Genomic DNA, 21,839 nt, shown 5'->3' with positions numbered 1-21,839 from the left:
CACCCATTTGGACAGAGGGCCTATGTGACTGGGCTGGTGTTCTCCCATCTCCAGTGTACACCTTTGTTTCCCTCAGCCTGTCTCTCTCTGGGGAAAAAAAAAATATCTATCCTGTTGGATTAAAGGACTTAATAAAAGTGAATTCCTTAGACAAGTGCCTGAAATATAGTGGATATCAGTAATCTCAGTCATTACTCCTTGTCTTCTGACTCTAAATTTTGAAATATAGAAATACTTTTAAAATATGTAGATTTTTATATAAAATGTATGTGTAATCTCAGAGTTTGTCCAGGGTGCTGAGGAGATGGCTCACTGGGTAAAAGCTCTTGGCATACAAATCTCATGACCTGAGTTTAGTTCCCCAAAGTAAAAGTTGGATGGGATGCTGTGCATCCGGGGTCTAGCGCTCCTGCAGTGAAAGGGAAGTAGAGACAGAATCTGCTGGGAGCTCACAGTGTGGGTAGCCTGGGATATGATGCTGCCTAGACGGTGGCAGAAACCACAAGCAAGTCCTCAACAAGGCAGATGGAGAAACCAACTTCTGAAAGTTATTTGTACCGCCCCCCCCACCCCCAAGAGAAAAAAAGTCGAAAACCAACTCTACCACTACCAACAGAAAACTTGTCCAAGGCTAGTCAGTGCCTCATCTGAGCTGGAAGTCGTAGGCCATGAAGTCAGGGTGTCAGACTTGCAACTGGTAGCTGTGGGATTGGTTTTCATCTGTAAAGCAGGGATCCAAGTAGTACCCTGTTTACGTGACAAGACTACAGCAGACAAGACTACATGTAGGAGCTTATAACTGTTGGCTCTTGTTGAGTTCCCATGCCACAAGCTGAAACTGTGGGCAAAGATTTTGTCAAACGAGGAGGAACCTTGAAATTAGGTTCTAGGAGAACTGTGAAGACGTTATAGACACTGCATTGAAGTGATGTTCTCAGATGCTGTGCACTGAGGTGACTGTTCTCAGACGCTGTGCACTGAGGTGACTGTTCTCAGACGCTGTGCACTGAGGTGACTGTTCTCAGAGGCTGTGCACTGAGGTGACTGTTCTCAGACGCTGTGCACTGAGGTGACTGTTCTCAGAGGCTGTGCACTGTTCTCAGATGCTGTGCACTGAGGTGACCGTTCTCAGACGCTGTGCACTGAGGTGACTGTTCTCAGACGCTGTGCACTGAGGTGACTGTTCTCAGACGCTGTGCACTGAGGTGACTGTTCTCAGAGGCTGTGCACTGTTCTCAGAGGCTGTGCACTGAGGTGACCGTTCTCAGACGCTGTGCACTGAGGTGACTGTTCTCAGACGCTGTGCACTGAGGTGACTGTTCTCAGACGCTGTGCACTGAGGTGACTGTTCTCAGAGGCTGTGCACTGAGGTGACTGTTCTCAGACGCTGTGCACTGAGGTGACTGTTCTCAGACGCTGTGCACTGAGGTGACTGTTCTCAGAGGCTGTGCACTGAGGTGACTGTTCTCAGACGCTGTGCACTGAGGTGACTGTTCTCAGACGCTGTGCACTGAGGTGACTGTTCTCAGACGCTGTGCACTGAGGTGACTGTTCTCAGACGCTGTGCACTGAGGTGACTGTTCTCAGACGCTGTGCACTGAGGTGACTGTTCTCAGACGCTGTGCACTGAGGTGACTGTTCTCAGAGGCTGTGCACTGAGGTGACTGTTCTCAGAGGCTGTGCACTGTTCTCAGACGCTGTGCACTGTTCTCAGACGCTGTGCACTGAGGTGACTGTTCTCAGACGCTGTGCACTGAGGTGACTGTTCTCAGACGCTGTGCACTGAGGTGACCGTTCTCAGACGCTGTGCACTGAGGTGACTGTTCTCAGACGCTGTGCACTGAGGTGACTGTTCTCAGACGCTGTGCACTGAGGTGGCTGTTCTCAGACATTGCATTGAGGTGACCGTTCTCAAGTAAAAGACCACTTAACAATTGCACGTATGTATGGATAAATAATAATTGTTACAAACTTAGTGCATTGCTGTTCTGCTTTTTGCATCTTCCATACTTTCTGTGTATATGATTATGAACATAAGTACAGTTACCAGCAGTTGTTTCTTTTTTGCATACATTAGGGGGCACCAGACCGCTGCCCAGGTAGGTCAAGGTTGAACTGTGAGTCCCTACAGTTCTGTTCTAAGGGACACTCCCTTGAGGCTCTTCTGTTATCTTCTGTGGCTCCATTTCCAGACCTTTTGCCACCTTTAATGTAGGATGGCATGCCTACAGTGCCCTGTGCATTTGACATACTGAGATGAGGTGCAATAACAAAGCAGTCTTCCATTCTTGGGGGTGCGGTTTAAACCCCACTGGCCCAGAATTACATTGCGTAGTTTTTGTTGTTTACTTATTCTTTGTTGTTTTGTTTATTGTCTTTTCTTTTTTTTGAGACAGGCTCAGGTAGACCAAACTGACCTCAAACAATGTATTTGAGGCTACCTTGCTCAAAGCAGGGAGGGTGTAAGTGCTGAGCCTAGGGACCTGTACTGTGATCCCAGCTGCAATCGATGTTTTGATATTTATTTATTGTTTATGCTTAAACTACAGTTAACTGATCTTTCTTGATTTTAGTTTTTTTTCTTATTTTTTTAATTGAAAATGTGCTGGAGAGATGGCTTAGCAGAAGAGCAAGCTAATCCTCCAGAGGACCTGGATTCAGTTTCCCGCAGGAAGAATAACCTTTTGTGTCTCTGTGGGCATGAGGCATGCAAGTGGCGCACAGACAGATGGTGTAGGCAGAACACCCATACACATAAAATAGTAAAATAAACGAAATGTAAATAAATAAGGGTTTAAAAAATTAAACTAAAAACTTAAAAAAGATTTGTTTCATTTGGCTGAATAACAGTATGTGTACCATATATGTGCCTTGTGCCCATGGAACTCAGAAGAGGGTACCGTCCCCTGCAGCTGGAGTTATAGATGGTTGTGAATCACCATGTGATCACTGAGAACTCAACCCAGATCTCCTTTAAGAGTAAGAAGTTCTCGTAACTGCTGAGACATCTCTCTAGCCCTTGGCTGTACATCTTTTGTAAAGGTTACCTAGCAGAATTGTCAAATGTCACTTACTATGTATGTGATCTATTTAATCTTTTGTGCATACCCTGTCTCATTTAGTCTTTGTCAAAGACCCCTTTTCGGCTCTTGGTCAAGGAGGTAGGTGCAGCAGGGGAATGCCACATTCTGGGAACAGGCCTCCTCTTCCAGTTAAAGGCCTCTAACACAGCTTGCTGTCTCCGTCTGGCTTCCATGGCTCACATCAGTGGGCTCTACTCTAGTGGCTGCTGCTGAGGTCTGACAGATGACAGGAAGTAGGGCCACCCCAAGAGGATACAGTACCACATTGTCCGGTTTGCTTGCAGCAGCAAGTGCTACAAGAACAACATAAAGGAGGACAAGAGGATGAGTTCATGAAAACAACATTCCCTTCCTTCGCATAGAAATAGAGATCAGAGCTGGCAGCTCCATTCCTGTCCCAAGAATTCTTTTTTGAAGTAGAGGAATATTTTACTTATCCTTTTCAATTGATCCTGGACAAACTTGGGATCAAAACTGGGGCCCCTGATTCTTCCTACTGGCCGGGGTACAGAAACCAGTTTTGTTATTAAGTGGACCCATTGGGGATTCTGAAAATGCAGATCAGTTCAGTTTTGAAAATAAGAAATTTTGTTTTATGTATTTTGTTTTTAGTTGTTGAAAATAATGAGCTTCCCTTTACCTGTGTTTAAGTTATTGTTATTATTTTAAGATTCTAAATTAAGAATTTCTCTGACATTGTAACTAGCTGCCCTCTTCCATGGGTCACTCTTTGTCCCAGACTTTAATCAGAGTATGGTATGGGGCCTTAGAGTAATACGAATGGGATTAAGAAAGCAAGCAAGAGCTAGTCTCTAAGTGAGGTAGGACAGGAAGGTTCTAGAAGCACTTCTTGATGACCCACTTGGATAATTGTCAAATAAAGCTTCCCTGTGTCTGTCTTCCTTAACCTGAGTCCAGTTCTGAGCATTGTTCGTTGCTCAGCATTCACTGTCTGCTGTGAACTCTGGAGCCTCATGCCAATCCCTGTCCTCTGATGGCTCCCACTCGACTTGGGAGATAGATGCAGATTTCACGATGTGCTGGCACTCTGGGCACTGTGGACGAGACTCCTGGCGAGCCTAGGATATTGTAGGATTAGGGTGGCGTTTGGTACACAGCATACCTAACTACTTGGTTGGGAAAAGCTTCCTCTAAGGGAAGGGAACATGGCATCTGGGGTCTGCCAAGGGTGAAGATGTGCATGCAGGAGGACAGGGGCTGGGCACTGGCTATGCAGCTAAGGAGAAGCGAGGCCACGTGAAAGGCACGGCAGAATGCAGCCAACTGTGTTTCTGCTTACATAAATTGATTGTCTTTGGAATGCTAGAAATTCTAAAACAAACTAACAGTAAATGGTGGCATGTAGCTTGCAGGTATATTCTTAGGGTTCCATTGACGAAGCACCCCAGTAGCTAATGTGAGCCTTGCTGTAGTTCAGCCAGTTATTCTGGGTCTGGGTTGCTTCTGACAGACATTATTGCAGCATCAGCCCCAGGCCCCAGAGCCTGGGCCAGGTTTCATTCCTTCAGGCATGTAGGGAAGCCAAAGAGTATTTTCTGTGCCTGCATCTGATGAGAATTAAGTTTATGTTTCTCACTGGCTTCCCTCTAAGTGGCTGCCAGTGGAGTCGGCAGTGGGCTGAACATGGCAGTTGTATGAGGAGTTAGAAGCTCTGCCAGGGAACACCAGGCACTTTCGCTTTATGTGGCTGCAGCTGTGACTATTACATGTGTGGATTTTTTTAAATGAGAGGATTGAGAACATGAAAAAGTTAATTCTCTTCTGAAAAATGCAGATGTTGGACCATTTGTTGCCACCAGACAATTTTTAGTAATTCTGCTTGTGCCTTTGTTAAAAAGGCAGCCGCGTTAAAAGTCAGGTGTGAGTCAGACAGTCTACGAATGTATGGTCAAATCTTGATTTCTGCTTTTGGTGCTGGAGATTGAATCCAGAGCCTTGTGCATTCCAAGAATATGCTGTGCTGCTGAGCTACATCCCTAGTCCATGGCAGCAGGAAAAAAAAAAAAGTAAGTTAGTTATCCAGCAGGTGTCTTCTGCACGGTAGGTGTCCAGCAGGTGTCTCTGCACGGTAGGTGTCTAGCAGGTTTCTTCTGCACGGTAGGTAACTAGCAGGTGTCTTCTGCATGGTAGGTGTTCAGTAGGTGTCTTCTGCACGGTAGGTAACTAGCAGGTGTCTTCTGCATGGTAGGTGTCTAGCAGGTGTCTTCTGCACGGTAGGTGTCCAGCAGGTGTCTTCTGCACGGTAGGTGACTAGCCCCTTCACATCTGCTGGCCAGACAGATTGCCAGCCTGTTATAGGCTGCAGGGCAAGCTGGATTGACATGCTAAAAAGAGCATCTTTGGATGATTCTTGGGCTGGTGACATGGCATAGGAGGTAAAAATCCTTGCGGCAGCCTGACCATCTGTGTTTGATCCTACACAAAAGTGGAAGGAGAGAGCCCCCTATTGAAAGTTGTTGTCTGACCTCCACTTACACACCACAGTGCATGTGCATCTACACAGACATATACACAGCAGCAACAACAACAACAACACCTCAGATGGAGAAGCCGCTGCTTCTCTGCTCCGCTGCTTTCTCTTTTTCTGAAGAACAGGTGTAGAACTGAGACTCCCACTCCCATGTCAGACAAGCACCCTATCACGACACGACATCTTTCTTTCTGTATCTAGGTGGCTTCAGCTCTCTTACCTTTCCTGGGTGTGCCCTTTTCTTGTGGGCACTTCTTAGATGGTGGCCCCAAGCCACACAAGGTAGTATTGCCGTCTGTAGCCCAAGCCACACAAGGTAGTATTGCCGTCTGTAGCCCAAGCCACACAAGGTAGTATTGCCGTCTGTAGCCCAAGCCACACAAGGTAGTATTGCCGTCTGTAGCCCAAGCCACACAAGGTAGTATTGCCGTCTGTAGCCCAAGCCACACAAGGTAGTATTGCCGTCTGTAGCCCAAGCCACACAAAGTAGTATTGCCGTCTGTAGCCCAAGCCACACAAGGTAGTATTGCCGTCTGTAGCCCAAGCCACACAAGGTAGTATTGCCGTCTATAGCCCAAGCCACACAAGGTAGTATTGCCGTCTATAGCCCAAGCCACACAAGGTAGTATTGCCGTCTGTAGCCCAAGCCACACAAGGTAGTATTGCCGTCTGTAGCCCAAGCCACACAAGGTAGTATTGCCGTCTGTAGCCCATGCCACACGTGCATGAGGTTGTATTTTCTGTCTTTTCACTTCTTCTCAGGCTGTTTGTTTTCACAGTGGTTCAGGCGCTTGTTGACCATAATGATTTATCCCCACCACCTTTACTCATTGTTTGACCAAACTGAGTGAGTGTTAAGGGCTTTCATCTTTCTTTATGAAGTGGAAAGCTCTCGGATGCAATCGCTTCTGTAGTGGCTTGTGTGGTTTCCTAGGTGCCAAGTTCTGTGGCAACGTGAAGTCTGTGTATTTTAGGACAGAGAGGAAGGCAAGAGAAGATGCGATCTTGTCAATGCGGGATGATGTGGTGGGAAACTTAACAGCCACAAACACTGAGTGATGGAGTCTAAGGAAATAGCGGTCATCTGTGAGTGAGATGGACCGTGTAATATGGAAAAGCCGTTGTTCAGCTTGTGCCAAACTGCTGAAGCCAGTACCTGCTGGAATTTCTAGTTCCCTCCTTGCTATATTATTGAAGAAAAATGCCTGATGAAGTCTCTTTAAGTGCCGGTGATAACTTTTGTGATTCCCACAGAGTTTGCTGAGTAGAGCAGAGGCATCTTTATGATATCTGATGCTCGGGGTCTGGGTACCAAGGATCATCCCATTACCTGAAACAGTGGATGTGCATCGGGAGAATGACTACACCTTTCCAGTGTGTTCTCTGGACATTCCTGCTCACGAGGCTTTCTTGATGTTATTGCTATGTAAGATAGATAACATTTTTTACTGGAAGATTATCTTGGCCTAAGTCTGCCATCCTGGCTTAACTTATCTGTAGTCGCCTCAGCTGAGACTTGGACCCCAGTTGCCTTCATGATAGGCAAGAATATTACCGCACTCCTGCAGCTTTGCCCCGCCCCCCTGTGGAAGACCTTGATAATGACCATATTGTCTCTAGGCATTGTTATTCCCTGGGTGGGAATGGGGGGGGGGTGCATTATCCCTGTTGAGAGCCACTGCAGGGCTAAAATCGTAAATACCGCAGAAATTGGAAGAACAGCAGACTGTGGCCACCCAGAAAACGCACTTGGTCAGCTGCATGGAGGTGATTCTTAAGGAAGAAAACTAATACAGGGGGAAGAGGGGGGTCTTTGGAAGTGTTTTATGTGAAGGAATACCATAGTCGTACATAGGTGTGTGACCCCTGTTCCTCTAGACTTGGCTGGATACTGCCTCTTATGTTTGCCGCCCTTCTCCAGAAGCTGCTGCCAGGATTTTGTTGCTCGTTTTTCTAAGTTCTCACCACAGAGAACAGTTCCGCATCACCATCTAGTGCTTTCTTGCTGAGCCCAAGTGTCAGTTCTTTGAAGAGCTGAATTCTTGAAGGATGTGCTTCACCTTCTGCCCGTCACTCTGGCCTGGCCTCTGCAGGACAACACTGTGTCCACCCTAGCCTCTCGTGTTGCCGTCCCTCAGTCTCCGCTAGTCAGTGGCAGTGTGTGCCGCTGTTGTCTCCCAGGCATCTCTCAGTCCTCGCTCTAGTCCATTTCTGCCGCTTTGTAACCTTTAGGATGTCAGCTGACTTTCTATGAAAATAGCGGAGTCCAAGCTATTTACTTTGGTGATTGTTTTTCTTTTTGCTCACAATATCATAGTTCATTTTAGCTGTGGGTATATAGAATTAGCCTGGTTGAGTAGCCGCACCCACTGTCCAGCTGTGGTGTTCTCTGTCCGTCATGGCTTGCGTAGCTGTCACTGTCTCTTGCACAAACATGGCGTCATGCTTCCGAAATACAAATGTTCATCTTTTTCAAAATGTAACTTTATTTGATTAACACATTCTGAGTGGTATGATTGTCAGTATAATGGCACCTTTGATCCTCTTCAGTTGAATAATTAGAAAAAGTACCGGATACAGCAATTTGGAACAAAAATTTGTTTTCAAAATAGTATGTTTTTAATCCCGTGACTATAATTTTTAGCAGAGAAATACTAGTTCTAAATAAAATATGCTCTTATTAAACTGTATTACCGTTAGAAATATTGCGACCTCCTGAGTCTGTTGTATGGTGAGTCATGTATCTTAGGAGCCAGTAGAGAAGTCTTCCCTTAGGGCGTGCTGAAGAGGAGGAAGTGGTTGTGATAATGAAACGAGAAGTCTGGGAATCTTTCTAGAGGAGCGGTAATAATTCAAGTATGAATTGACTTGAGCGGCGGGAGGAGAGCTGGTTTTCCTAGACTGTTAGTGCTGCCGAGTAGTGATGGTGGCAGAGGCCTGAGAGGCCGTTGCGATTCTCCGTGTCTTCCTGGTGCAGTGCCTGTCTTCATCTCTGTGATTTCTTGTCCACCGTAGGAGGTGGAATCAGCTGAGACTGCAGGAGAAAGAGCGGCGCCCGAAGCTGGACGATGAGTCTGAGGAAAGTGACGCCGAGTTCGAGGAAGGCTTCAGAGTGCCAGGCTTCCTCTTCAAAAGGCTCTTCAAGTACGTGCCATTTGTTCTGTCCTTCATGTTTGTCATCGAGCCGTTGTGTGCACAGTAACACTCAGAAATTACACAGTAGTTACCTGTGGGCCCGTAAGGTACTTGCAGCAATTTATTGCAAATCCAGACACTGTCAAATGAAATTTTAGCCACATGCTGTTCATTAAAATTAGATGATAATAAATTGGCGAAGGTGCGCATGGGGTATGTTTGTAAACGGATGAATCTGTGTGGACTTGGCTCAGCAGACTAAAAGCAACACATTTAAAAGCCTCTCCATCAAATTATGCTTTTGTTCTTAGTAATTTTAAGGTGCCAAACTGCTCATTGTAAATATTAGAGTAATTTCTTTAAGAATATTTGTTTATTAAAATCTCTAAGAGGAGTTTTATATATATTATAATCAAACCTTGGGGAGGATTTTACTTTTGGTTTTTCACTTCTTCGTGGAAATAAAAATTGTTGATTGTTTTCTGAGGATCTTGTATTATACCTATGGGTATAATATTTTTGAGCTGACCAAATGTGCATCTAAATATTTTATGTGGATGTCTTTCTGCATAATGTCAAAAGATAAGACATAGACAACACCTCGAGTTTTAAGTTGCTGCTGGAAGCTGACTTAAGCTCCCTGTGTAAATGTCCAAGTGCCATGCCAACCCTCCAAGTGCCACATGCCAGGTGCATGCCTGCTTGCGTGGTCCGTACGGCAGGGCAGGACTCCCATATGGGTGTGAATGCCGAGGGATGTCTTCCATCTCCTCACTGCGGATTTAGTAATGGATGCTTTAGGAAGGCCTCCTTAGAGGTGCAGAGGAAGTCACGCACCGGGTAGCTTCTCTCTTTTCTGCACCAGCAGTTGTTCATAGAGCAGGATATAAACTTCTGGGCGATGGGGAAGTTCAGTGTTCTTCATAGAGTCACTGTCGGCCATGCCCTTCCCTTAGTAAGATACCTACTTAGAAAGAGCATGCTATCCCGTTTCCTCTCAGAGCTTTTGTATGCGTGGGGTGTGTGTTCATGACAAGCACTGAGCAACATCACTAGGCAAGATCAAGACCTACAAATCATATTTATTTAGTTATCATGCCAGGGAGATGGAATCCAGGGCTTTGCTCATGGTGGGTAAGTGCTCTACCACTCACCCAGCCCCCCCCCATGTTATAGTTTTATGTTATAAATTTAATTTCTCTTTGCATTAGGGGTGGAGGAGTAAGGAGTAGCTATTTTATCCCATTAAACACAGAGTAAAGCCAGGTCCTCACTGAACTTACATGGCTGGATGGCCTGGCTTGATCAAGATGATGAACCACGTAGAAGGTCAATTCTACCTCTCTGATCATTTCTGCCAAGAAATCAGTTCACAGCCCAGAACGGCAAAGTGTTTGTTTATTGCTACTCCCCAATGAAAATTAACTGTAGAAAGATAAGTAAAGACTACATTTACTGGCCACTCTTTTTATTTTCTCTGAAGTAATTGTTTATTTAGGAACAAGTAAAATAGTGTCCATATTGTACTGGCAAAAAGAAATACCTAAACTATAGGTTAAGCTGATTTAACAAGGACAGGCCTCTTTTGAATGTTTAGCGAATGATCTCATTCGTAACTGTCCTCAGGAGTCAGGTTGGATATACAGTGTTGTATAAGCGTCAGATTTTCTTGCAAAGCAGTTTCACAGGCAAAAGAACCAAACTTCACTTTATTGAGTTGCTGTAAGAATCACTGTATTGGCTATTAACTTTATCATAGTTAATATAAATATGCGCTTGTTACTGTTTTAAATTTTTCTTAATTACATATTCCTGGAAAGTATTCTGTTTTATATTTATAAAAATAATTTAAAATACTTTATAAATGTTATTAGATTTTATATCTTCTATTGTAAGAAAAAGGAGGGCAAAGTGAATCCCTGTTTTTAAAAAGTTTATTTTATGTGTATGGGTATTTTGCCTACTTTATATGTGTATCATGTGCATGTAGTGCCCACAGAGGCCAGAGGAGGGCGCCAGCTGTCTTGGAACTGGAATTACAGCCAGTTGTGAGCTGCTGTGTAGGTGCTGGAAGCCAAACCGAACAGTAAGTGCTCCTAGCTGCTGCCAGCTCTCCAGCCCGATTGCCACCATTTTTTTGTGATTAAGTTTTAGCCAAGCCAGTTTACTTTAAAGTTGTGGCTATATTTTTTTCTATTTACTGCACTCAGGGGAACTGAGTCAGTGGGGTATAGTTACACCCCAGGGAGCCAGGAAGCACAGTTTTCCATCTGAGTGCTATTTCTGCAAGATAATGTTTAACTTCTAAATTTCAGTTTTGAAAGTTTGCCCAGTAAATGTATTCATCTGTATAATTTAACAGCCTTACGAAAAACTTCAATTTGTTTTGACCTTACCTTCTACCAAACTGGTAACTGCAATCTTGGGATAGTGTGACAATGCCAAGATCCAACAATTATCTGTGGTTGTTTCTGATGCTTTGGTCCCACAGGGATCAGAGTTCAGTGATTTCCTTACTGTTGTATAGTAATTTAAAAGACAGTTTAACTTTCTAAGGAGTAAATTTTATATGCTTCTCAAAGATTTTGGAAACTAGATTCCATGCCCTGTTGGCATTTTAACCGTGTGGTTGTTTTATAGCATTTACTGTTCAGAATGTAAAGCCATGAAACTAAAGGGTGTTTACTACTTCCGGTGGAGCCAGAGCCCAGGCCTTTCATTCCTCAGCCATCGCACAGCCCTGCTGACTAGGGTGGTGGGTGCTTCTCTGTTATCAATGAGTATTTTTCAACTGAAATCTGACGCCCTGTTTATGGTGTGGTACCTTACCCAGTCTGCACAATCCTTCTTGTTGAGATGCAGCCCTGGGGTGTCTTATGAGTATTTCTTACATTACTTCTGTAGGACTTCACCCGTATTTGTAAAGATGTCATTCTGGTTTTTTTTTGTTTGTTTGTTTGTTTTTTTGTTTTTCAAGACAGGATTTCTCTGGTTTTGGAGCCTGTCCTGGAACTAGCTCTTGTAGACCAGGCTGGTCTCGAACTCCCAGAGATCCTCCTGCCTCTGCCTCCCGAGTGCTGGGATTAAAGGCGTGCGCCACCACCGCCCAGCTAAAGATGTCATTCTGTACCCTGTGAAAAACCTTGGAGTGTTAGGGTAGGAGATATCCAAACACCAGGCCCACTGTTGCTGATTCTATAGGGGTCAGACGGAATCCAGTGTCCAGTTCACTTCTGGATTCTTGCTGAGAGACACCAAACTGATAAATAGTTCTGTCATAATTCCCCAGTTGCTGATTTCCAGTTCTTCCCACTTTAATTAAATTTGGGCCCTAGGGAAGAAGAGTGTTGGCTGGCTCTGTGTTGGGTGGATTGATTTCAGGCGGTCACAAGGAGGTCCAGGGCTTGCTTGGAGCTGCTCCCATGGCTTCTCTGCTTTGGTAGGAGAAGGCCACTGGCTAGAATCCAGCCATTCTGGAGCTTGAGTGCAAACCGCAGTCTATTTTGTTTTGTTTTCATTATTTTTAATTTTTATTCTTTTGAGACAGGGTATCATCATGTAGCCCAGGGTGGCCTCAAACTTGGAACCTCTTTCCTTAGCCTCCCTTGTGTTGGGATTATAGGTGTGTAGAGCTAGTTCAGGCACCAGGTTGTCTTCCAAGTCAGGGCTAGCCTTGACACACTTGACATTTTGGGCCAAATAATTTTCCGTAGGGACTGACCACAGCACTGGAGAATGAATAGCATCTCCGACTCTTGGCCATTAAGTCTTAATTGTTCTTTTCCACTCGAAAAATAAAATGGCTGTAGACATTGCCAAGTGCCCCCAGGGAGCAAATCAGGGCTGCTATGCTGGATTATTTCCGAAGTGGGATCACTTTGGAGTCATACAATTCTGGGTTTCAGTTTCACTTGTTTGTGTGTTATGCCCTCGTCTCTGCTGTCCCCTCTCCTGTCCTCCTCCTCCTCTCCCCTTTTCTCCTCTCTTAGCCCCTCCTTTCCTTAGCCTCTGCTTCCTGCCTGTAAATTATGCCACTGACCCCTGTGCCTGTTGATTGTGAGGTCCTGTCCAGACCACCTGGTCCAGAGCCTCCTGCAAATGGGTTTCTTGAGTGGGAGCCATTGTTCTCTAGGGCGTGCCGTGCTTTTATGGAACTTGTCTTTCCCTCAATTTAATCAGTCTTACTTTCATACTGCATTGGGTTTTGGTTTTGGATCCTTTTCTCCAGAGTGCATATGCAGTATAATTATTATGACTAGCCAAACTAATAAGCAGGAAACATCCCAGAGTTTTCCTCATGCTGTGTGTAGTGGCGTTACCGCCTGGAGTCGTGCTGTTAAAGTTGCCTTACACAATACTGAGCGTCACGTACTGAACGGAGTGACACACCAGGAACCGAGGCCCACAGCAGATGACTTACTTGTCTCTCTGAGTGTCTGTCAACAATCTTCACACCCTTCCTTCTTCCTTTCCTTCTTTCAAGACAGACCTGGTGGAACTCTTGGAATTCTCCTCCTTAGCCTCCCCTGTGCTGAGATTATAGATTGATGCTACCACACCTGGCTCAGGATTTTAGTAGGCGGAGCAGATACAAGCAGAATTGTGGGGCAGTAAATTAGCCTCCTGTCTTTTAGGGGTAGTGCTGTGGCCATGCGGTTTTCTTTGGGTGGGGTTGTACTTTGGCTTCATCATAAGTGGGTTTTGCTTTAAGTCATTTACTATGGCATATAGTTTCCATTCCATCTTTCAGTATCAGGTCATTAACAAACAAACAGAAAACCTTAGAGTTGATAGAGTTGAATGTTTGATTGATAAAGAAAGGAAGATACCAGCTACGTATTTTTCTTTTTGCTTTTGAGAGGGAGAGGTGAGAGAGATACTGTTTCTTTATATTTTGCATTCCTTATTTAAAAATTTAATAGCCCCCAATCTTGTATCTTTGATAAACTCCTTGAATCAGTTTGTGCTTTGAAGTACTGGTGATCTTCTACACTGTTCGGCCTTATAAAGAGTTCTTCTTCACAGCTGTTAATCGTGCAGCAGAGGCATCTGTTAGACACTAATTTTAAGAACAACCCTATTACTCATACTTGTTTATGACCTTAACATTTAACTTAATTTTCCCTGTAAAAGGATAATATGTCTACAAAGTGACTTTACAACTGTGTTAGCTGTAAATTGTGGTGTTCTCTGCCCTGCTTTTTTGATGCTATTTAAATTAAAGTATCACTTCTTTTTGTAGAAAAAACTTACGGAACTTTATGTACTTAGAATATTTGATATTCTTATTTTTCAGAAAGTAAATTAAAGCTGGTAAGTTTATGCATGTTTATCAAGCAATATTTAATGTTGTAAAAGACATAAAATAGTCCTTAATTACCCCATCTACCAGTTTAATTAGAAATGTGTTAACATTCTATAACAAAAAATTACGATTTTTTTATGCCTAAGTGATCAAAAATGTATGACCTTATAAATATAATAATCATATAAAACACGCATCCGGTATGTTTCTCTGACTGGTACTAGAACCTAACCAGATGATTAATTCATGAGCACTTTCTGTTACAATCTGTATCACCCACCATTTGCCATTTTCTCTTTTCTTGTTGGTGTTTGTTGTTGTAGGTATCAGCAGACAGGTGTTAGGTGGCTGTGGGAATTGCACTGCCAGCAGGCAGGAGGAATTCTGGGAGACGAAATGGGATTGGGCAAGACCATCCAGATAATTGCCTTCTTGGCAGGTCTGAGCTACAGCAAGATCAGGACTCGCGGTTCAAATTACAGGCAAGTGCTCCTCTGCAGACTGTCAGTCTGTGGAGCTCAATTAATATTTCATCAGATGTATTGCTGTGGAGGAGGGGCTTGTGAATTATTGATGACATTTCAATTACAATATTCCTTTAATTCTTTTAGTGGGGGACATCAAAGGAAAAATTTTACGAGACAATGGAGCTGTAGGGCAGGAGAAATTAAACATGTAACACTTGTAATGAATTCCAGGCGTTGATGCTTCATTTTGCAGATGGGCCCCACTAGATATTTTGGGTCAATACGATGTCTAAGGTTAGCTCTTGCAAATGGATTGTTTACAAACTCAATTATGTTAATATCAATAGTTTACACAATATGGAATTTTAAATTAGACATAATACCTTTAGTCCCATTTATTAAATTTTACATTAAAATATTTGTTCTGGCAGAAGACCAGGTGAGCATTACAGTAAGTACGAGTCTGCTCCTGGGCAGAGTTGGAGCTCAGAAGAAGCCGTTCTCTGTGGTTTCCTTCAGAGCCTGTGTGTGATAGCATTTAGAGCATGCTCACGCTTCTGGAGTGAAGGTTCTCATCCTCCCCATATGGTTTAGACTCCGCCCCCAAGGTCAGCACCTCCGTGACTTCCATGGAGTGTAGGGAGTAAGTTCAGTCTTTGTCTACTTATTGTCTAATAAACTGTTAAAGCACTAGAATTGTGAGGAAATTGGTGTTTAATCTGTTTGGAGGTGGCGCTGAATGTTTGTACTTGCAATAAAGAGCTATGAGGATAGCCTTGTGTAAGTTGTAAATTAGCTTCGTGGAAACCTATATTGTTAAAATGTTGCTAGATAAATTACATAGGATGTTTCATCTTGGACACAGATAAACTAAGAGCCCTATCTTTCTTTCTTTCGGTAGGTTTATCTAATGAGTAGCAATGATGGGTGTGTGTCCTATGATTTGAGGCGGTCATTATGTACAGTCTGGAATTGTCTTTGAAACAGTGTTGATGTGTTCAAAGTCCACAACTGCAGAACCTTTGCCCACATTCTAAGGCACTGTCACAAAAACGTGCAGTAGAGAGTATATGTGGACCGTAAGCTCCAGACTAAAGGCTGTTATTGAGCCTCCCAAGCATCTTGGTTTGCTTTTATTGGTTATTCTTTTTACAAATGTTTTACTCTTTTGCTCAGTTAGCAGGGCAACACTTCTTGTGAGGGGTGTTGTTTCAAGTTTTCAGATTTTTAAAAAAATATTTATTTTTAGTGTGCTAGTGTGTGCATGTGCCTGTGTGTCTGTGTTGGGGTGTGTGCATATGACTGCAGGTGCCTGTGTGTCTGTGTTGGGGGTGTGTGCATATGATTGTAGGTGCCTGTGTGTCTGTGTTGGGGGTGTGTGCATATGACTGCATGTGCCTGTGTGTCTGTGTTGGGGTGTGTGCATGTGCCTGTGTGTCTGTGTTGGGGTGTGTGCATGTGCCTGTGTGTCTGTGTTGGGGGTGTGTGCATATGATTGTAGGTGCCTGTGTGTCTGTGTTGGGGGTATGTACATATGACTGTAGGTGCCTGTGTGTCTGTGTTGGGGGTGTGTGCATATGATTGTAGGTGCCTGTGTGTCTGTGTTGGGGGTGTGTGCATATGATTGTAGGTGCCTGTGTGTCTGTGTTGGGGGTGTGTGCATATGATTGTAGGTGCCTGTGTGTCTGTGTTGGGGGTATGTACGTATGACTGTAGGTGCCTGTGTGTCTGTGTTGGGGGTATGTACATATGACTGTAGGTGCCTGTGTGTCTGTGTTGGGGGTGTGTGCATATAATTGTAGGTGCCTGTGTGTCTGTGTTGGGGGTGTGTGCATATGACTGTAGGTGCCTGTGTGTCTGTGTTGGGGGTGTGTGCATATGATTGTAGGTGCCTGTGTGTCTGTGTTGGGGGTATGTACATATGACTGTAGGTGCCTGTGAAGTCCAGAAGAGGGTGTTGTGTCTGCTGGAACTGGAGCCATAGGAGATTGTGAGTCATGCCAGTGGGTGCTGGAAACTGAACTTAGGTCCTCTGTAAAAGCAGTGTGTGCTTTTAACCACTGAGCCATCTCAACCCCTAGATACTTTTGAAAGCCCCCTGTAGAAGGAGGCTTTGTGTTAAAAAGAATTTTAAAAACCAAACACCATATTGTTGTTATAGGGAAGTTGTATTGAAGCAGAAAAATTTCTGTAGCTATCAGAACACTTCTTTAGATGTAGGATAGATTTGCCTGGAAATATGAAAACATTCCCGCCCCAAAGTCAGCTGGAAACGGGTGTCTAAGCTTTCCCTCTGTGACCGTCATTTCTCATTTAAAGATTACTTCCTCTGTGCACTCAGGCTTGCTCTCTGCCACCCTTGAGAGTTCTGGTAGTTCGGATGTCCTGATGTTCCTAGGACTCTCTCTCCTCATATGGCTTCTGCAGTTTTCTCTTGTCCCCATTTCTTTCTTTTCCTCCTGCCCTATTGTGTGGAGTCTTAACATCCCGGGCGTGGGAACCCTCAACTCATCCCTGCAGTGTAGTTTTGATCTAAAAATTAAAACATGTTCTCTTGAGTGGTGGCAGTCCTACGAGGAGTGAAGTTAGGGCTTGTAATGAGCATCAGCTGCAATCAATTAACTATCAATGCTCACATTCTCTTTTCATAATGAAATAGTGTGGCACATTGGACCAGCGCCCGGGCTGTCTTTATTAAAATAGTATTGGTGAAACTGGCTTCTGAGAATGTGGCACATCACCCAGACCACAGGACCAACTGAGGAGGGGGCACTGAGGAGCTCCATGGGGAGTCATGGTGGAAAGTGTCTCTGTACTAGGTGAACTTGAGTCTTAAAGAAAAATAGCCCTTAAAGCGACAGGGACGTCTTTGTAATCTGATATTGCCTTGTTGTTGACTGTGTACCTTTTTTTTTAATTCTTGCAAGAATTTAAGTGATGTTGGAGTCCTCATTGGAAGTAGTGACCTAATTTTAAGGTCTGTGAACATTGTGAAACTGCAAATCTCTGTGATATCAAGAATCTTGTAGTAAATGCAGTTTGTTCTGTTAATTTATGTTTTGATAGAGGTTGAACAGCTGCTTTTAGAGGAGGAAGAAGCATATTACATGAATGAATAAGTGAGTGCTGGCAGCTGTGTTTCCAGATCCCAGTGGATACACTGACTTTACTTGACCATTATCATAGGGATGGGTCCCCTGAATTTTATAATGGAAAAATGTAAACGATTTGCCTCTCACATTTCAGTTAATACTTGACTTGGTTGTCATTTAATTAATTTCTGATGAAGAGTTAATGTCCAAAAACAGCTAATGAACTTTGGAAGGCAAACATTACAATTTGTAATTCCCAGTAAGTTCTAGGCCATAACCAGTAGGCTTCCCACTCATAGGTTGAAGTGACCATGGAGCTATTGACTTGTCCTAAATTCAGTAAGTAATCAATGGTAATCAAAGATGAAAGGAGCTATAGTATGTTTGGTAATTGATGCTAATCACTCTAGTACATTTAGCCAATTCGCGTCATCTTGCTGGTATTGAGGCTGGGAAAGTGGTTCACTCGCCTGTTAATGGGTTTGATTGCCAAATGGGTTTGTGGTCCGGGAATAGCCTGCCTCAGCTGTGGGATTTCAACTCTGCATGAGAACCTTCTGTTATTCTAACAGGGGGGAATGATAGAAATTAAAGGACACTGTAATGCCAGGTAATAGATCAGCTGGGATTAAATAGTCTTAGTGAGTGTATATTTCATCGGCATAGCAGTTCATAGAAGGTATATTATAAAGGAGAGAAAAATGCGTACAGCCTGAAAAAGCGTGCATGCACGCACACACATACACACACAATTACACTTACTTGAAGGTGAGTTTCTTTTAGACTACTTTAGATAGCTGTTGATTGGCTGTTTCCTAATCCCTGCCAAGTATGTCTCCATGGCAGCTCCTTTTTGTTCTCACTGGGGGATATGAAGAAGCCGGTACATTTAATCCTTTTAAGAAGGAATACTGTCATGGAAGGGGCCAGGGGCAGGGGCCAGGGCAAAGCCCTGCTCTCCCCAGGAAGAGTAAGAGACAACTGTCTGGGCCCTGCCTTTGGTGACAGCATGGCTTGGTGGGAAGGGTTGAGTTTGTTATGACGTCTGGATTCCCTGTTCCCACCCTGAGGGTCAGGGGACAGTGACCACATAGAGCAGGCAGTGAAGGACTCGTAAGTGGGCAGAGCCTTCTGTCATGTTGGAGTACGGGGTAGAGCTTGTGGTCAGAGTTGGCCAGGATCTTACTTTTCCACTAGACCCATTTTCTTTCAGTTATATAGATAATTCTTAAAATTTCAAGTTCTATGTGGCTCACATTGAAACTTTCAACATTTTAAGTTTAGGAATCATGTCCTCAGCTGTAACAAGAGAATGAAAATTATGTGTCTTCCCAACTTAAATGCCTTTCACATTTACATTTCCTTCCAGTCTTTAAATTCATGTGTTGTCATGTTCATCCTTTCCGTGCTGTGGGCTAGGCCCTGAGCTCACACCATGAAGAGATTGTCCAGACTTCTGAAGAGCTGAGAAGGAGCCCCGTGTATCACAGCGGGGTTAGCGTGAGGGCCTCAAGGGAGGCTCATTGACCTGTCTGGAGAGAAAGGGCAGCTCCTGCAAGTGTAAGGTGGTGGGGGAAGGTCTAGAAGAGTGTGCTACACAGGGCCTGAGGACTGCAGGCGGAGTTCAGGGTCAGGTGCTAACAGTGTTGGGAAAAGACAGGTGAGGCAGAAGCCGGATCTGCACGGACTCATGGCCAGGCCAAGGTGTAGATGCTGTTCCAAGAGCAGTGTGCAGCTATTGGAGGCCTTGAGGGAGGGCCTGGACATCCAGATTTTACTCTCAGAACATAGATGAGATGATAGTCGCTGAACCGGAATGAATGGTAACTCTGCAGGGGAGGAGGGGGTAACGGGAGAGACTTAGGAGGTAAAGTGGGTGTGAATTTGTACAGGTCTCCTCTGGTGGGAAGCAAGAAGATTGATCAAGGAACAAAACAGACTTCTGGTTTGGTGCCCTGAAGAATGGGTGACAGTTCTGTCCTTTGCATTGGAAAGCCATGAGGGAGGTGTAGCATGTGCAGATGTCACTGTTGATTTTTGACTTGTGCTTAGTCTTAAGCACCAAATAGCATCCAAACACACACACAGGATGGAACAAGAAAAATGGCTCCCTAACCTGGAGTGTGCATTTTTCCTTCCTAAGACAGGCAGCTCTCCTGTGGGAGTTTCAGGGCATGCTGTGTTGTTGGGCTGTGGATGAATGGGATTCCCACTTCATGGCGTACCCAGTAGATGCTTAGGACCCCATCAGATAAATCTCTGGGAACCAGAGTTACACTCCTCCTGGTGAGGCTAAGGGAAGCAGAGCAGGAGAGAGGAAGACCATGGTGACCAATGCCTCCTCCTGCCTCCCACTGCCTAGGTGTTAGGAGATTGCCGTGATCTGTAAGTTTTTTAGTTTATTATAAGCATTTTCCCAGGCTATTAAATAATTTTCAAACACTGAAAATTTTAATGATTTTAATTTTATTGGTTATCTATCTGATATTCTGTCTTATTCAGTAAGCCCTTTGAGTATGCACTAATTGACACTGTTGTAAGCATTCCACAGACGTTAGCTGTCTTAGCAAGAAAGAGGAAATGTTTTCTGTGTGTCCTTTACTACAGACATTGACTTCCACTGTGTCATTTGCTGCTGTTAATTCCTGCATCCGCTAAGGGATGAACAGATTCCTGCAGACTCGAATTATCCTAGCCTCATTAGCTTTTCTCCTTAAAGAAAACATCAGTAGATTTTTACAGGTTATTGTCTTATTTGAACCACTCACGGTGTTTGGTTTTGTTTATTGGTCACTTTCTCCACTGTCTTTCACGGTTGTGTTTTCTTGGGCTTCTGGATGCAGATTCGAGGGACTGGGCCCCACTATGATTGTCTGCCCAACGACAGTGATGCACCAGTGGGTGAAAGAATTCCACACGTGGTGGCCTCCATTCAGAGTGGCAATTCTGCATGAAACGGGCTCCTATGCTCACAAAAAGGTAACAGTACAGTGCTTGATTTTTTTTTTTCATTTTTCTCTTTTACTTTTGAGCTACACATTTCCCAAATGTGTCTACATATGCTTCTTTTATCTTAATTTATTTAATTATTGACTTGAAGCCCCATGTCATAAAACAGATCTGAACAAAAGCTTTCTTATTCTAATAGTCTGAATAGTGGTGTGATGCTTGGGCACAGACAGGGACCACAAGGCTGATGGTGTGCGTAGGATCACAGATCAGGTGCTCTGCATGGCAGCTGACTGGAGGGACTTTTGTCACAGCCTCTTTAAGCTTTGAGAAAGGTGGGTTTGAAAAGTAACAAACAGATTGAGCATCTCCAGTCGGAAACCCGAAATGCTCCAGGATGTGACTCTTGGAGCCGTGGTGCTACAGCTGGAAGAGCCCATACCTGACGCATGTGACAGGTCACCTGAAAATACAGGTACACCAAAATTATTGCATTAAAACTGCCAGCAGGCAACCTGGAGAAGATCTGTATGAGATGTGATGAATTTTATGTTTAGACTGGGTTCTGTTTCCAAGGTACCTTAACACATATGTAGACACCCCAAAATCTGACATACCCCCTGGTCCCAATGTATCCTGAATAATAAATATTTAACCTTGATTGATAAATGCATCTGTAATTATGCTTTTTAAATATTTCTGATGGAGAGACAGCTTGCTATTTTGAGACTTTCTTAGATATAGATAGTTTAGTTTTCTTGCTTTGTCCTCCTACATCACAACGTACTGGACATTGAAGGGATTTCTTTTACCGTTTATTAAGAAACAAAACTCGTGGACAAATATCAAAGATAAAAACCTGAGGCAAATCACATGCAATTGGGAAAATACCCGCCACCACTCACTTCCTGCTTCCCGGCTCCAAAAGCAGCCACCTTCTTGCCCCACTATTCTCTGGGCTCAGCTCCTGAGCGACCTCCTCTGCCCCACAGCCTTGCAGTGTCTGCCATGAGGGCCCCGGAAGTTTCTCTTCACCGAGTGGCACTCTGCAACCACAGAACTGCTGGGCCTCTGTAATTTTACTCTGTGTTCTTTTTCCTGCAAATTCCCATGCACTCATGATTGTGGTAAAGCAGAATTTCTGATAGAAGTAGCTCAGAAATACCTGTGATGTGGTCTCTCAGGTAAGGTGTGAGTTGGAGTGTCACTTACTACAGCCACTTATCTTTGCCCGGGGTTCCTAAAGCTAAGCAGAAAACAGATTGAGTTGAGAGAATTAGGAGAACAGAGCAAGTGTTGTGGTGAGAAGGAATGAAA

The 21,839-nt window shown here is 44.1% G+C and overlaps 1 protein-coding gene across 4 annotated transcripts in view; it reads left to right on the top strand.

Annotated features, from left to right (window-relative positions):
- Nucleotides 1–21,839, top strand: part of Ercc6 (ERCC excision repair 6, chromatin remodeling factor) — a 75,513-nt gene that overhangs the window by 24,720 nt on the left and 28,954 nt on the right. For all 4 annotated transcript variants that reach the window (XM_075988762.1, XM_075988763.1, XM_075988764.1 and 1 more), the window contains 3 exons: nucleotides 8,590–8,718; nucleotides 14,338–14,496; nucleotides 20,417–20,552. In XM_075988762.1, coding sequence (XP_075844877.1) covers nucleotides 8,590–8,718; nucleotides 14,338–14,496; nucleotides 20,417–20,552 — 424 coding nt within the window. The remainder of the gene's footprint in view (nucleotides 1–8,589; nucleotides 8,719–14,337; nucleotides 14,497–20,416; nucleotides 20,553–21,839) is intronic.

This window comes from Microtus pennsylvanicus, chromosome 10, assembly GCF_037038515.1.
Source record: "Microtus pennsylvanicus isolate mMicPen1 chromosome 10, mMicPen1.hap1, whole genome shotgun sequence".
Taxonomy (NCBI): domain Eukaryota; kingdom Metazoa; phylum Chordata; class Mammalia; order Rodentia; family Cricetidae; genus Microtus; species Microtus pennsylvanicus.
This window is presented reverse-complemented; position numbering and strand designations above follow the sequence as displayed.